This window comes from Balaenoptera borealis, assembly GCF_965194805.1.
Source record: "Balaenoptera borealis genome assembly, chromosome: 5".
Lineage (NCBI taxonomy): Eukaryota > Metazoa > Chordata > Mammalia > Artiodactyla > Balaenopteridae > Balaenoptera > Balaenoptera borealis.
In genome coordinates, this window is record NC_138862.1 from 115,174,155 (window position 1) to 115,191,716 (window position 17,562).

Genomic DNA, 17,562 nt, shown 5'->3' on the forward strand with positions numbered 1-17,562 from the left:
CATGTCTTTGTTCTCTTCCAGACTCAGAAGTGTGAAGGGTGCCCGTAGGGAGTCACTCCTTGCTGTGGCTGGTTACCTAATGAGAAAAAGAAACTCCAATAAAATTGCAGATGCAAAATGATGCCACAGATCGATGGCACGCTCTTGTCACTGTTCCTCTATCCCTGAGGCTGATACTGAAAGCAGACTGACTGGTCAGGCAGTATAACACTAGCCCAGACACCTGTGCGGCCCAGGTCTTAATACCACTGCTGAATTCATTCCGCAGAGGGGCCACCTCTACGTCAGAGTCCCACAACGGCCAGCAAGAGGCCTTGGGATGAGGGTCATTGGCTCGTCAAAAGTCTGTATCCCTGAGCTAAGAAACATCTCAATACTAACATAAAAAAGGACTGTAAGTATCATAGAACATGAAAAGTTCTGGAAACTTTATAAAAGCACATCAGAGATTCTACTTTAACACTGACGTTATAATAGGTGAGAGAGAAGTAGCTTGAAAGGGGCAATTTTCTGCAAATGGCCATGGATACATCAGAGAGAACCGTGCAAGAGTGTATGCATGGGAGAGACAGGCTGTGTGTGTGACGCGAGTGTGTGCCTGTGCACATGTGTTTATGTGCACATGTGTCTATATGCACATCTGGACAGATAAAGAACAGTGAGTAGGTTCAAAAAAATGACACAGGCTTAGAAATAGCTACTGCTTGCAGAACTCTGGTGGGACTATTCAAATCCGAAGGCCCCATTCACACGGATTATGGCATAAATGCAGCCGGCTGGAGCTGTGCAGTGGGCAGCTCAGCTTAGTTGCCCTTATTCAACAAAGGAGGCCGGCATCACTGCTCATGTCAGGCATCAGAATATATGTTGTGGTTAAGAGGTGGGCTCTGGAAGGAGATAGTCTGAGTTTTAGTCCCAGCTGCTAGCCGAGTAACCTTGGGCAAACGAGAAAATGTCCCTGTTCTTTAGTTGCTTCCTCGTCTGTAATACGGGAATAGCAATGATACCTTGTCACATGAGGTGGTTTAGGAATCAAGTGAATTAATACATGTAAAGTCATGGGTCCAAGAAAGTGCTCCAGAAATGACGGCAAAACCCTCCCCCCCAAAAAAAACAAAAACAAAAACTGCATTCTGTGAGCCCTTGGAAATAGGAACCAAGAGTATGCTCCCCAGATAGGTGCTACTCCATAAAAATCGTAGGTACATACCTCCAATCACTAGAAAAAAAAATTAAAATATAACATGTTGTCTCCACCTTAAAATTATATTCTCTCTTTAGCCGTGCAAAAATGTGAACTCTGGGGGCTTCCCTGGTGGCACAGTGGTTAAGAATCCACCTGCCAATGCAGGGGACACGGGTTCGAGCCCCGGTCCGGGAAGATCCCACATGCCGCGGAGCAACTAAGCCCGTGCATCACAACTACTGAGCCTGCGTGCCTAGAGCCCGCGAGCCACAACGAAGAGTAGCCCCCGCTCGCCGCAGCTAGGGAAAGCCCACGTGCAGCAGTGAAGACCCAGTGCAGCCAAAAATAAATAAATAAATAAATTTAAAAAAAAAAGTGAACTCTGGAGCTGATGAAACACAGTGAAATTTTAACCACACATGTGTTTAACAGACCACACCGATGGAACAGTTGTTGGAAAAGACTGACATGATTTAACTGAGGGAAATATTTTTAAAGGAAAACAACAACAACAGACCTTGGTTATGCCCTCAGAGAGACACAGGGTCTAGGAGAGGTGCCCCCTCTGCCCAGGAAAGCACACGGGCAGCAGCCAGCCAGGACATTAAGACTAGAGCCAAGCTGCCCCTCTCAGTCATCAGCTGGCCCTCTTCCCTACAATATCCCACCAGAGCCACACCACTCACTGCCTTCAGAACTCGCTGCTCGTCGCTCTGTACCTCAGAAGCACAGAATCGAGAAATCGCTAGTCTCCCTGCTCGCTGTATGGATGAAAAACTGCATGATCCAGATAATGGTGATAGAGCAGAATTTAGGTCTCCTGACTTCCAGGCCAATATTCTTTGTATCACAGGGGCCTCGCTCCCATTTCTAGAAGACTTGCCCATCCCGTGACTCCAGCACAGGGCGACTGGATTCACGGGAGCCGGCTGCTGGCACCGGGATGAGGTCTGATGGAATGGTTGGCGGCATGCGCCCTAGAAAGGTAGCACGCCGGCACAGCAGCAAGATGAACCGGGGAGAAACGCTGTCCTGCGACGCCGCCTGCCGCGTTATGGGTCTTGATTTCTCTTAGTCGCTATCAGGAAGGGCAGGGGGGTGCCGTGGTAAGAGCGGTCATGGCCCTAGTGACCAGGGGATAGGTCTGGTGCTGGCCTCTCCGTATCTGAGTCTTGGGGGTGGGGCGGGCACCTCCTCCATCGTACACTGGAGGGTATCAGCCCAGAGTTGCTCTCTGGGACATCTAGCTTTATAAGAAAAGCACCTGCCGTTCCACAGGGACCCCAGCTGGAAAGAAACATTCCCAGATTCAAAGAGAAGCAACAGGAAAACATCCTCGCTGAACTCAAGGAAAAGACTGGGGCTTTTCCGGAAAAGAAGCATTCAAACCAACACGAACAAAATGAGAAGGGCCTGGACTAAAACGCACACGAAAACGGCACCAAGGAAGACAGTGTGCTGGCCGTTTTTGAGGAACTGCCACCTGTGTTTTGCTCACTGGTTTGTTTTTCACGTCCCGGGAGCCATCTGTTCCGGACGGAAGGTACTTACTGGAAAGCTGCTTCTGGAGCTGCCGCACCAGAGCGGCCGTCTGCTGCTGTTGCTGCGTCTGCTGCAAGCCTTGCCTGGGAAACTGTAACCCAGAGAAAGGAGGGAAATCAGCGCTCAGCACAGACGAGAGCAGGTCTGCAGCACGCTTTGAAGCCCTGCGCAGGACCACGCCCAGTGCGCGGACACGGACCTTCAGCCAAGCCTGGTGGACACCTGGGCATTACCTGAAAGTGCCCCATGCATTCCAAAACCCGTCTCCGGGTGGTGACCTAGCCTTTGCTGGGAGAGCCCTGAGGAAGGAGCCCAGCCATGCCCAGTGGTTCACATACCCTTGTTACCTCAGCCTTCACCAGTTGGCTAGTTGGTATCACCATGTTACAAACCATTTGCATCAGCAAACTGAAAGCTGTCTGGTGGGAGGATTGGGTCAAGCACCACAGGCCTGGCCTTGGGCGAATGGAGACAAGAGTGTGGTGAGGAGGGCAGGGGCCTGGACTCATCTGGGACTGTGCCCTCCTGCCTGACGGAGGATGAAGGTCGGGCGGGGGCGAGCCCGGTGAGGCACCGAGGACCACACGTTAAGGAGGTGCTGGCTTCCAGGGTCGTACACGTGCCGGCATAATATGAGGGCCCGAGGGCCCTGGTTCTAGCCATTAAGTTGATACAAGAAATCGAGATCGTTATTCCAAGGAGGGGAAAAAGAACCTATTTGGCAGAAACAAAATTACCTTTGATTAAAATCATTCATAGTGCTGATTCACTTTTTTCCTTGACCTTCAAATTTCAGACTGTCACTCTATTCTTCCTTTTCTTTTTTCCTTTCTGTCCCTCCCCACCTTCTTTCCCCCTGGCTTATTACTGTCGTAGCAAAGGATGTGTTCTGATGCAAGGATATCTTAATCAGATACACATCGGAATGAATTAACTTACCTCCATAGGCCCATCCCCTACCCACCTGGGTATGGAGTGCCAGCCCCCTGGCCTCCCGGCCTCTAGTGAGGGCAGGGCACTCCCAAGATTGCAGGACAGGAGCAGAGTGAAGTCGGGAGGGAGCAGAGTAAGGTTTTGGGGTTTTTTTTTTTTTTTTTTTGCCAATTTCCTTCCTACTGGGTCTGTGCTGGTGGAACGCATCTCACCCTGGGATGGCCATGGCGCCTGTCAGCGGCCCTCTCTGTTTCTTTCCTTCTTGCCCCTCTGGGACCTGGGGGTAGTAACTGCTTCCAGCCCCGGCTGTTTTATCATCCTTAGTGTCCTTTAACCCTGCCCATACCTCTATAAATAGTCTTCTTTTACAAACTCAATTACCCAATATGAGTGCAATATCTGTTTCCTACTCAGAGCTTGCCAATATGGCTGAAAATAGCCCAGGACCGTAGGTAGGGTTGCTAGATTTAGCAAATGAAAATACAGAATGTCCTTAAATGTGAATTTCAGATAAACGATAAATAATTTTTTGGTTCTAAGTACGTCCCAAATATTGCATAGGACAAATACTGCATTTAGTATAAGTATGTCCCATGCAATATTTGGGACATAATTCTACGAAAGAGTTAATCATTGTTCACCTGCAACTCAAACTAATTGGGAGTCCTGTCTTTTATTTGGCAATCCTAAATTAGAAGGCATTCCCGGGTTAATTCTTTTAAAACCGAGTATTTGGCATGACCACTGGCTCAACTATTTCTCTCCCACTAGACTATGGGTGACTGCAGGATAGACTTGGGCTTATTCCCTTATGTAGCCCTAGTATCCAGCTTGCCAGGCACATAGTAGGTGCTCAATAAAAATGAACAGAATGACTAATTCTAAAGTGCCTTCAATTTCCAAATAACAAGGAAGGTACACTTCCGCCAAAGTTACTATTTTCTCTGATACAAAGCAGGAAAATAGCACTTTTCCATTTTTTTTTTTTCCTATTGCCCAACTCAAGAGGAAAAAAGAGAACAAAAACTCATCTTTCATTGATGTGGAAATGTTAGTAAAATAAGAAGAGCTTTCTTTTCTATTCAGGGGTTTCCACACTTATTTGGAAATATCACCCTATTTTTTTTTTTTTTAACATCTTTATTGGAGTATAATTGCTTTACAATGGTGTGTTAGTCTCTGCTTTATAACAAAGTTAATCAGCTATACATATACATATATCCCCATATCTCCCCCTCTTGCGTCTCCCTCCCACCCCTCTAGGCGGTCACAAAGCACCGAGCTGATCTCCCTGTGCTATGCGGCTGCTTCCCACTAGCTATCTATTTTACATTTGGTAGTATATATATATAAGTCCATGCCACTCTCTCACTTCGTCTCAGCTTACCCTTCCCCCTCCCCGTGTCCTCAAGTCCATTCTCTACGTCTGTGTCTTTATTCCTGTCCTGCCCCTAGGTTCTTCAGAACCATTTTTTTTCTTTCTTTCTTTCTTTTTTTTAGATTCCATGTATATGTGTTAGCATACGGTATTTGTTTTTCTCTTTCTGACTTACTTCACTCTGTATGACAGACTCTGGGTCCATCCACCTCATTACAAATAACTCAGTTTCGTTTCTTTTCATGGCTGAGTAATATTCCATTGTATATATGTGCCACATCTTCTTTATCCATTCATCTGTCAGTGGACACTTAGGTTGCTTCCATGTCCTGGCTATTGTAAATAGAGCAGCAATGAACATTTTGGTACATGACTCTTTTTGAATTATGGTTTTCTCAGGGTATATGCCCAGGAGTGGGATTGCTGGGTTGTACGGTAGTTCTATTTTTAGTTTTTTAAGGAACCTCCATACTGTTCTCCATAGTGGCCGTATCAATTTACATTCCAACCAACAGTGCAGGAGGGTTCCTTTTTCACCATACCCTCTCCAGCATTTATTGTTTGGAGATTTTTTGATGATGGCCATTCTGACTGGTGTGAGGTGATACCTCATTGTAGTTTTGATTTGCATTTCTCTAATGATTAGTGATGTTGAGCATTCTTTCATGGGTTTATTGGCAATCTGTATGGAAATATCACCCTACTTATTTAACAAAACCTAATATGGTGCTAGGTACTAGGCAGTGTTCTAGACATTATAAGTATACATTAGCCCATTTAATCCTGATGTGGTAAGACCTATCCTAAGTCTCTCATCTGAAGTCCTTGGGGCAGATGTGTTTTGGAATTCAGTACCTATCTGACTTAACTATGAAACATTCATAATACACAGACTAATCAAGGTCTACAAAGTACTCCATAATCAAACATACTAATTTCTGCAGGAAAATACACAAATAGTCCGATCAGGTAAAATAAATGAAAAGTGCTTCAAGTCCATTCAGGTGAGCTTTTCCTACCAAAGGAATTCAGGCCAGGTTTGCCTGTTCAGTGAAATTTCAAAGAAAATTTCCATTTTTAGATGTGTCTGAATTTCGGAAATAAATATAAGGGATTGTGAACATTTACTGCTGTTATTCTCACTTTCAGATGAAGAAACTGAGGCTCTGAGGGTTTCTGTCACTTGCCCATGATCCCTGTTTTAAGTATTGGGGCTGGAATTCAGACAGCTTTCTGGATTCAGAGCTCAATAACCATGATCCAGTGCTATCCTTAGTTAGAACTTTTAGCTTCCAAATATTAATTTATTTGAAAATAATCAGATTTTCTAAATGGTTGGCTGCAAAGACATCTAATCTTAATTTATCAGCTGATTAAAGGTACACAGTGCATAAATATTTAACATTTATTTATTCAACAAATACTTAGCTGCCTTCTTTATGTTCATTTAAAGTCTGCTTCAGAGTAATTTATAGAACAAAACACTGTAGTGATCTTGTCAGATTCCTCATTTTGAGGAGTCAAGGTAGTAACTAGGTGCCCGGGGAAGCTTGTGTGTGTGTGTGATGGGGGGTGGCGAGGGGAGTGATGGGTGGTCTGCTGGATGGCCTTAAGACATAATATGCCTGGGGGACCCCAAGAGTCTACTGGGGTATCTGCAAGGTCAAAACCATTTTCACAGTAATATTAAGACATTATTTACTTTTTTCACTTTCATTCTCTCGGTTGTATACAATGCAGTTTTCCAGCTGCTACACAGTGTGTGATATCACAACAAACTGAATGTCTTCTATTAACTCAGACGTCAAAGAAAGCTTCAAAAATGTAAAACAATGTCATTCTTCTAAGTTTTTATTTTGATAAATAGGCCTACTTTTCATAACAATTTTATTTCTGTTAATATGTAATGAGTGGCTAAGGAATCACAAAACCACCAGGGGAAATTCAAAGAGTCATCTTCCTAGGTTCCTCCTAGGCTGCTCCAGCACATTTGCCCCTGAATTAGAATTTCTGGGGCCAATGTGCTGGAAATCTGTATTTTTAAATGGTTCCCCCAGCTGGTCTGATGCTTGGCTAGATTCTGGAATCATCATCCCTGTTGTTGCAGTTGAAACTTTTAATTTATCAAAACAGGTCAATAAATAGGTCAATTGAGGTTTACTAGAGGCCCGAAAAACCACAATCTGTGTATGTTGAATCTTCCCTGCTTAAGTGCGATAAATGAAGAGGGAACGATTTTTCTGGACTCTCTCCATACAGGAGATGGTCCCAGTTTCTCTTACCCCTGTACCTTTGCAGATGTTAATCCCTCCTCCTGAAACACCCTTCCTTCCCCTTAACCCTACCCTACCCACTCCTAAAACTCTTACTCCTCCTTCAAAGATCAGCTCAAGCACTCAGTGACTCCCTCAGGCATTTGAAGAGTGAATCACTGCACCCTCAGCACTGTGTAGATGCCTTTATTATGAAATATGGTATAACAGGACAATTGCCTCTCTCTCTCTCTAGGGTTCTGGGTTTTGGGCTTCTCGGAGGCAGGAGCTGTCCTGGGCTTCAGCTGCAAGCGCAAAACACAGAGCTCAGCAACGCCAGTCACACACCAGCCAAGGTGGCACAGTCACTCTCCAGCAAACCATTCTCTGCTGAACTGAAAAAGTCATTTAAAAATGTATTTGATGTATTTTGACCAGTCCCTGTTGTGACAACACATTTATTCAAGAAACACTTAACTTTTCTACTCAATCATTACTAAGGTAAAACTGCATCACTAACAAATCATTTCTATTTAAATAAATGTCACTGAATCTTTTTTGTCTCAGAATAGCTGACTTACGGGGGCTCATCCTTCCAGCAGCAGAAGCAGACACTGACTAATCACCATCAGCAGCAGCAGGGCTGATTCAGTTAGTGATGGACCTTTAGCTGCCTCAGAGCTTGTGTAGACATCTCACCCTCTGAACTGTGTTTTCCTTTGCATATGGATAATGGGTGGGGTTTTTTCCTTCATTGCCATGACATCCAACAAATGAGTTATCCAAATCCAGGTACTTTTCTGGATTCCAGAGACACCAAAGTGAGTAAACACAGTCCTTGCCTCCTGCCGCTGTGTCCTGACACCTGTGACCACACTAACAGTAAGCAAAGGAACAAAGTACCAAGGCAACATTTAGTTTAAACCCGCACTGCCGATTGACAGGTTGCACAGACAGATCCGCGTTCCTCTGATGGACAGAACACAAATCTTCATCCGTATCGGCTTTAGCACAATAGACTGTAGCACTGCCCAGGCCCCTCCACTGAGGGCCTGGACAGAAGGACACGTGCTCTGGAGGCCACACTCAGAGAGACCAGCGGCTGGTAGATTTCAGAGTATTTAGTATGCATTCATTTGCAAGTTAACTAGCAACTTCAACTGAGCCTTTTTTTTTCTTTTTTCATCTGCACATAGTATTTAGTGGGGGCGGGGGGGGGGAATCAAAAGTATCTGGCCTGTTACCACAAATCTCCCAAGAATGTCTTCCCCAACCTCCTTCCATAAATACTACTTCTCTTTTCTCTTCAAAAAAGAAAAAAAAAATTTCCAAATTCATGCAAAGGAAGGCAACCTGGCTCAATAAAGTTCTATGGACCGAATTTCTTCCATTTGAAAAGGAGAATAAGATTTTGTGGCTAATTCTGAATTCCAGAGGCATCTTGAAAAATTTCTCAATTTCTCTGACTGGAACATATGAATTCCTTGAGGAAGATTATATGACAATTCCACCCCATCTTTGACTAAAAGTTAATGCAATTATTTAAGTAACTATTGCTGCTATTATGCAAATTTTTTAAAGTATATGTTCAATATAATATGATACTGACACAAGGATCAGTCAATTTAAAAAGCCAACTTTCTAAAGCTTTCTGTTAGCATGTTTTCCAGGTCACCCAACTAGGGCACCCTAAGTTTACAATGAAAAGCTATGACAGAGCAGGATGGTGTAAACATCATTTTCTTAAAAGCTGGAAGCAGCTTTAAAGAAAAAATCGTGACCTGCTAACATAGTTGAGTCAATTTAATCGCAACAACTCATGAGCTTTAAAAGTATTTTTCAAGTCAAGAACCATAATTTAGACCAAAGCTGGAGATGCCAAATATAATTCTCCAGCAAGGGCACCCATTCTCTTTCTAGATGCTCTTCCTTCACAGAAGATAAGTGACTTAAGTAAGCAAATGACAACTCCAGATTTAATTTGGAAGCACGGGCTTTTCTTACACTTTCTTTTTCTTCACAGAGAAGTTCTCTCTGTGTTTTTGATGACCGCTTCTGAAAAAGCACTAGCTTCTGTTCTAAGTTAGTTTTGTCACTTAGGTACACTTTTCATAGCAGTGACCAACCTGCCTATAGGGGTGTTGATGATCTCGGTCCCACAAGGCCCAGCTGCTGCTGTCAACAAGGAAACAGACTGACAAGGGACTAGTCAAAAAGCAGTGAATCAACTGCAAATGGCTTTCGAGGTCCCCTGCATTCAACCTCCTCCTCCAAAGCTTCCCAAACTTCTCATATTCCTCTTGACCTCTGTTATGCGTTAAATTATGTCCCCCCGCCCTGCAAAAGATATGTTGGCGTCCTGTCAGTACCTCAGAAAGTGACTTTATTTGGAGGCAGTCTTTACAGAGGTAGTCAACTTAAAGCGAGGTCACTAGGATTAGACCTGATGACTGGTGTGCTCATAAAAAAAGGGAAATTTGGACACAAACACATATACAGGGAGAATGTCAGGAGAGGATGATGGGAAAGATCAGGTGATGTGTCTACGGGCTGAGGAGTGCCAAAGGTTGCCAGTAAACCACCAGAAGCTAGGGGAGAGGTGTGTCTCAGGGCTCTCAGAAGAAACCAGCTCTGCCGACACCCAGATCTTGGACTTCTAGCCTCCAGAACTGTGAGACCATGCATTTCTGATTGTTTAAGCCACACACTTTGTGGGACCTCGTTACGGCAGCCCTGGCAAACAAGTACAACCTCGCTAATGCTTCTACTACTTTCCATGTGACAGCTTCCGCTGATTCTAAGCCATCTGGTGGCAGGAAGCGAGCCTGGCATGTCACCGCTGTGCTCCATGACCTTGGGCAGAGGGCCAGCCTCCGCTGTACATACTGAGTAAGCACTTGTCAACTTGTGAATGTCACCAGATAGCAGGAGGGCAAGTCATGAGGAAGGCGGTGGCTGTGTTAGCACCATCCCTTCTCCCTTGAGACTGCGTGAAGGGCAGCTGTGAATGAATCAGAGCTGGCGTCTCTTCAACAGCCGGCTCACCACCCCAGTCTCCAGCAGAGAAACAAACAGGGAAGGAAGAACACTGGCCAGTAACAAAAACTGGATCTGCTGGAGATGTTCATAATAAATATATTTATAACATCTATAATAAATCTTAGTAGAACTAATAAGAAAAGGAACAGTACCTAATGATAAAAAAGAAATATTTTTGTTAATATTGCTGAGGCTGTGTGGTATTGCTCTTCTGAAGATATACAATTAGAACTTTTTTCTTATACTTCTATTTTCTTTTATTGTGAGAATACAGAAAAAAAAAGAGCAATAGAATACATATCAAAATATCCCCAGCAGCACTATTTTTGCAACTGGAAACAATCTAAATGTTCAACAGTAGGTGGGGTGGTTAAACAAGTAATAGCAGAGCAAGACAATGGACTGACTTCACAGCTGTTCAAAATAACAAACAAGTGGACTAAAAGGATATATAAATAAGTATGCTGTAATAAAAGTATGCAAAATAAAGAAGAATTATGATAATACAAAAATCCAAGATCACTGACCATCCCTATAACTTCTAATTCTGAAATTACCTGAAATCTATTACTCTAAGTGATAAATTAGCCCATCTTAAGACTTATACAACGTACAACATGCCTGCCTTTGTACAAATAGCTGCTGCCTAGATTATAATACATTGCTCTAAATATCAAAATAAGACACTATGCTTCTCAAGGTAGCTATTTAAAAATTTCGGCTTAAAAGAAATAAAAATGCCGTAAAAAGCCTAGTGTGCATTTTCCTATCCATTAAGATTACTGTGAATGAAGGTCTTTGTTTCTCTGGAACTACTTTCCTATGAATACACTGGGAAACAATCATGAGCCTGACCTGACTGACCTGCTCAGTCTCTGGGATGGAAGTGTCTCAAGCCAGTGAGGGAAATACAACCTACTGCATTAAAACATGTCAATACTGTCTTAGAAGTCAAAACTGAATGTGCGATATATACTCGCTACACACCAAAAGTTATTAAATATTTATGAAACTATTAGAAGAGTAGAAAGATACTAAATGCTGCTTAGTTCTAGTGGAGCATGGGGTCAGCGTCTCATCTCAGTTCTGTATAAGCTGACCCTCTGCTTCCAATCGTAACGAAGAAGTTTGAAGGCAACTTCTACCCTAGTCCTGTAAATTTAACTTTGTGATAGAATCACGTTTATTTTTTTACCCTACCCAAAATAACGATTACATTTCATGATAAGGAAGAATTTCCTTAAAAAGGAAGATCAAAATGGCCAAGGCAGAGGCTTATACAATATCCTCAAGGCGTCCTATTCCAGTCCTTTTTGGGCATTCTCAGCCCTTTACCACCTAACTCTACTCTATCCCTACTAATATACTATAGCCCTGGCCATACCGTTCCTTCTTTACTACAAATTGAAAAACCATCTATCTTTCAAATCCTGTCCTGGAAAGAGTCTACGTCAGTATTTTCCAAAGTGTGAGACACATGCAGTTAACACCGTTCGTCTTAGGGGTGGTACTCACTCAACTCATGTCGCTGAGCTCCCTGCAGAGTCGGTATTTATTTTTACAGATATTTCCAGTGTGTGACAAGTGATGTGACCACTACCACTGAGAGTAGGGATCAAATGCTTCTTTTTAGAAAACATTCATTTAAGGAAATAGGAAAAGAGGCAATTTAAAGACAAGTAGCAGGTAAGTAATAAAGAAGGGATATGGCACTAGCAAAAGTAAAAAGTACTGAGGCTTGGACCACGTTGATTGGTACTATGCATATAACATTTCGAAATTTGATTTACAAGCTATAGAAGCAAATTATAAGATTACATGAAAATTTCATGAAATTATATGAAACGAATTACATGAAAATTCTTGCAGCAAATGCTAACCGGCTAAACTCGGAGTTTCTTTTACATCAGTAAAGGTAATATTTTAGAAAGTACTCTCATGCTTCTTTGGGATTATAGTGAAAACTCAAAGCCAAGTTAAGATGATCTTCTAAACATATCCATACTAAGTTATCATTTTAACACTGTTTAGAATAAACCTTGGTTTCTCAATATAAATATTTAGCCCACGGAACGGAAAAGTCTGAAGAAATTTAAAGAGGAAAAATTACATAACCTACTGAACCCCAAATATTTATTTATACCTTCTAGGAAAACAAATATACTGACTACAACAGTAACACAACCCTACTCTGATGAAGTGCTGGGGAGAAACGGCTAGGGTATATTTACGCTTTTTCAGTTCTTAACGATCTTACGGGACATGAAAAATGCAATCTGCTTTTAAAGACCACCACCAAAAAAAAAAAAAAAAAAAAAAAAAAGGGAAAAAGGAAGAAGAAACCCACATGTTTGGTTTCAGAACACCGGGCCTTACCAGAGGCTGCTGGGGCTGCATGGTTTGGAGACCGAGGGTCTGACCCTGGGGCTGCGAGGACTGCCGAGGCTGCTGCATCTGGAAAGAAAGAAAAAGAATCATACATGTGAAAGTAGGAGGTTAACGTCCGTCACTCCAGTTCCCTCCCCCCATACGCCTCTGATCTAATTAGTCTGCTCCAACGAGGATGACACACACCTGCCTCCTCCGTCTTTGTCTTCCCAAACATCGTTCCTCCTTCAAGGGCAAGACCTAAATCTGGTCCACCGTGTGCTTCCAGACTACTGCAACCCCAAGGCTCTCTTCTTTGCTAGTCACAGCGTCCACAGTGTGAACCACCCTACACTATCCAGGGACATGCTTTGGACTCACTGTCTTAATTCCTCTCATACCATTTGCCCTTCCACATATTTCATTCCACCTTACGCTATCAGGGGAGGCAAGGACTGCTCGCTAGTTAGTTATCTTTTCGTTCCCTATGGTACCCAGAGGAACTCTTGAATTTAGATTTTTTTTTTTTTTTTTTTTTTAAAGGAAGATGTAGACGTGAGAAGTTCTGGCCTAAATTACCGGCATAAAATCATAAATTGTGTCCGTGAACGCTGGCTCAAATACATGGATCTTGGAAAACACTTCCAAGTCGCAAAAGAAACACAGACTAGACGTCCACCAGGGGGAACATCACAGAGGAGAGGAAAATATTAAGGGGTGGTTTGTCTCAATGACCTTTAAAGTCTCCTCCACCCAAACGCTTCATCTTGAGGATGACAGCACCAGACTTCTTTTCGGCCTCTGCATTTTTCCAACTTGGTTTGCATACTGTCCCTCAAATTCTTTGTCTTCTTTAGGGCAAGGTAATCAATAGTTATTGCCAGAAGGCATTTTTCACTAAGGGACAAGGGTCATGGATTTGGAATCCTAGCTGAGGTCTGGGCAGGCCACTCCCAACACGAACAATGCAAGTTGGACCAGAAACACAGAGACTGCAATAGGAAGCCAATTATCCACTGGGCTCTCTGTGAACCCTTTCAGGAAAAGTCACCCCAACTTTGTAATTATTAATCTGTTCCTTTATGGAGGTAGTCAGTCACCAAAAAAGGAGTAAGTATAATTTGGATGCAGAAGCAAATCATTTTTCCTTATCTCCCAGGAATGTGTTGGTAATGAAAAAATCATCAGAAGGACATACCGTGTTAACTGGGATAAAAGGTACACGTTAACCAATAAGGAAGGTTTTCAAAATTTGCAGCTTTAAAAAAATGCTAGTGTAAGATAGGAAGTGGTAGATAAAAAAATAATGTAATAACTTTACTCAGTGATCTGGAAATGAGAAATTTTAAAACAGAGAAATATAAATATCAGTCCTAAAAAATTCTGAAACATATACTTAGCACTTGGGAAAAAAATTATTTTAAGAAAATATCACTGTGAGTATTAATAGTCATAATAATGGTAATATTACCAAATGGGTGCTTCACTTGCATTTTCATATTTAGTTTTCACTACACATTTAAGAGGTGGGCACTATAATTAGTTCCATTTTATTTATGACAAAATTAAGGATTAGAGGGGTTTTGACCACGCTGGAGATTATATATATGCAATGAGTGGGATTGGCCATCTATAGGCCACACTCCCCCCCCAAACCAATTACCATATGTTTTTCAATTTTGTGATACAGTTTTTTCCACATTTTAACAGGCAAAAACTGGGATGCAATTCATGGCATCTTATAACTGTGAAGCCCAGTTTTGTTGAAGATTTGTGGTGGCTTTGGTCTGTCAAAGTGTTGGTACTGCCAACCAGAATTTTTTGGGTCACACTGAATTCAGACCTCAAACCCACTTGAGCTAATGGTTCAAATATTTTCCTCCCACCACCAATGTCAAGGTTGAGACATGCAAGTTCCTTTGCTGTCCCTTTCTGCATGACAGGTTTATTTCTCATTGACCTCATACAAAGAGTATAGCCCTTGGGTACCCCAGTTCTACTATAGTTCCCATTCTTGGTGTTGCTTTCTTATCCTTTCTTAGAAATACATAAAAGGACAGTGCATCTCAAGTTGGATTGTTGGTAAGATTAGAGTCCACTGTCCAGACTCATCAGGCAATTTCTAACCCAACAACACAGGGTACGCTTGCTAATAATAAAGGCAAATGGAACAGATAAACATAACAGCCTATATTCCCTAAACAAGGGAGGGAGAAGCCAGAATGTGTTAAGGGGAGGAGTCCTTTATCTAGGAGACTCAAATATTTATGACAAATAAGTGAAGGACAGCTCTCTGGATTCTACCAGAGACAGGATGAAATATCCCTTTGAAGTATCCTACCTACATAACTCCAACTTCACAGCCCAATCAGACTAGAGGTGTTAAACAGAACATTTTTTGGATTACAGACCCCTCTAGAAATCTGAACAAAAACTCTGGACGGCTCGACTGTTTCTAAAAAATACACATATAAGAAATTTTGAACTCAAATTGCATGGCTTCTAGTTAAACAGTGACTGAGGAAGCTGAGGCTTACACTCTTAAGACAAAGGCATCCAGCTACCCTCCCGAACCTTTGTGAAAGGGCAAGGATGGTCTGCAAAATGTACTCTTCTGTCCACGACCTGGTAGATGCACAGAGAAAGGAAGACCCCTGCCGAACTGGAACGAAATTACACCAGTGAGGTCCCAGTGTCAAATACACAAGATTCCCTGGAATTTGGCAATTAAGGTCTGAAGTGTCTGTTATTTCCTATGACCACTGAGGACCCCACACACACTGCACTCGCTCCCAGCTCCATACCTGGAGAAGCCTCTGCTGCTGTCGCACCTGTGGCTGTCTGGGCCTCACTGGGTCCTGAGACAGGGACACCGCGGGAAGGTTTGGATGCACGGAAGTCAGCACCGCATCGAGTCCTCCACCCACCAGAGGGCTCTGCTGAAGCGACTGATGGTTCAGTCTGGTCAAGAATAAAGAACTTGTTTTCAGGCCCAAGCATACTGTCAAATGTTTATACTCAGTGCCACTGGCACATTGCACACACTCACAAAGAAAAACCATCATGTTCAATAATCACTTTGTCCAATGCAAATGCAATAAAGACCAGTGGTTAAGGTAACCTAGATTCCCAGGGACACATGGTATCACAGGTATTCAGACAGCAAATGGCACAGGTGGGATTTAAACCCAGAACTTCGGGGCTCTGAAGTTCAAGTTCTTAGGCGATATGCTATGCTGCCACTTATTAGACAAATAAGAAGCATGATGCATGTTTTCCAAATTCATTTATTTTCCCAAATGTGTTACCAACAACCTTGCCAACTTTCCAAACAGTGATTACTTAAGAGTTGACCTGCAATCTTTGACGGTAACACACGGGAGTCCAGCTGCTGTTCGCTGTAGTGCAGCAATCTGCATGAAACTGAGTTCTCCTAGACCAACGCCATCCAACAGAACTTTCTACTGTGACCGAAATGTCTCCACCTGTGCTGTCCAATAAGATAGCCACTGGCCACCAGGACCAGCTGTATCATTTCTGGGTCTCAGTGCAAAGCAAGAATGCAGGGCTCTCTGATCAAAAATCAGTAAGAATTTCGAGCGGGTGACAATAGAGCATTACAATCAACCATGCAGGTCTTCTGAACACAGCGCCCTATGTGACTGCGCAGGTCACACACCTTTGAAGCTGGCCCTGCTGGCCACACGTGATTAATGAACACTTGAAATGTGACTAGCGCAACAGAGAACTGAGGAGCTTTAACTTAACTTTAATTAGTCTAAATTTAAATAGCCCACGTGGCTGGTAGCTGCTATAATGGACAGTGCAGTTATACACTATATACTACGTCTACAAGATCCAATTAAAGCAAAAACTGAGTAAGAGTCTTTCATGATCCGGTTTTGCCAGCCATTCCTGAGGTGGAAAAGGTAGACACTAAGATATGTAACAAAAGTGTTATGGGCACCGTGCACAACGAGTATTGCAATCACAGGCTTTGTGGCTCCGATCAACATATTCTAGTAAGGCACTGCTAAGGATAATCAACAATTTTTAATCTTAGATATTTATTGCCAAAAAACCTTTTTAAAAGAGGAGGAAAAAAAGAACATTGGAGCTAACATAGTGGTATCACTGAAAAATATTACACAAATGCTATGGGAGATGTGAGTCAAACAATAAGGGACTTGAACGGAATAAACGAGATGGGGCATTGCTTGTTTTGAACCACAATCTGGATGCTGCTGAAGATGAGACGACGATGAAAATTATATGCAAATATGCAAGCTCGTAGGAACAATTATAAAGCACCATGTCCTAGAAGAAGCACGGTAAAGACGAGAATTTGAGTGTCCCCCACTGCCATCACTATTTCCACATGCATCACCTCTGAGAGCCACTCAGGGGCTGCAGGTACGGCGACGCCTGCTGCTGAACGTAGCCACTCGGCGGCGGCTGCTGCATCTGTCTGAGTCTTTCCATTAGCGCCGGGTTGGAATGCGCAGCCGGATAGGTTCTGGAATTATAGGTAGGAGACAGGACCACGCTGCCAGGCTGCTGCTGAGGGGTCTGCTGCAAAGGCATCTGCGTTCCGTACATCGTATAGCCCTGGGGCATGGTCTGCAGGCAGGCACAAGGAAGGAAGTCAACGTTTTGATTTGCCCCCAGCTTTCCTATCGCTAAGATATCGAGGGCAAAAACAAAGCCAGGAGGAGCCCCCTGAAATTCGCCGTTCTCAAAGACTCTTTCTAACTCAAAATATGAGGAAGATCACTCTGGAGGCAGAGAGAAGAGCTGGAAAGTTACAGAATGAACTGTTTGTATAATGATTCACCAGAAATTTCAATTAAAAAGCAAAATGAATC

At 43.0% G+C, this 17,562-nt stretch overlaps 1 protein-coding gene across 3 annotated transcripts in view; it reads right to left on the minus strand.

The window, feature by feature from the left end:
* MED12L (mediator complex subunit 12L) overlaps window positions 1-17,562 on the minus strand; it is a 317,353-nt gene continuing 299,791 nt past the window's right edge. For 2 of the 3 annotated variants that reach the window (XM_082394312.1, XM_082394313.1), the window contains 4 exons: window positions 17,085-17,317; window positions 15,502-15,658; window positions 12,707-12,784; window positions 2,528-2,819 (listed from right to left, as the gene is read on the minus strand). In XM_082394312.1, the coding sequence (XP_082250438.1) occupies window positions 2,532-2,819; window positions 12,707-12,784; window positions 15,502-15,658; window positions 17,085-17,317 (756 nt within the window). In that variant the 3' untranslated portion in view covers window positions 2,528-2,531. Of the gene's footprint in view, window positions 77-2,527; window positions 2,820-12,706; window positions 12,785-15,501; window positions 15,659-17,084; window positions 17,318-17,562 lie in introns of those variants that run through there. The other variant, XM_082394311.1, reaches the window with a different exon arrangement.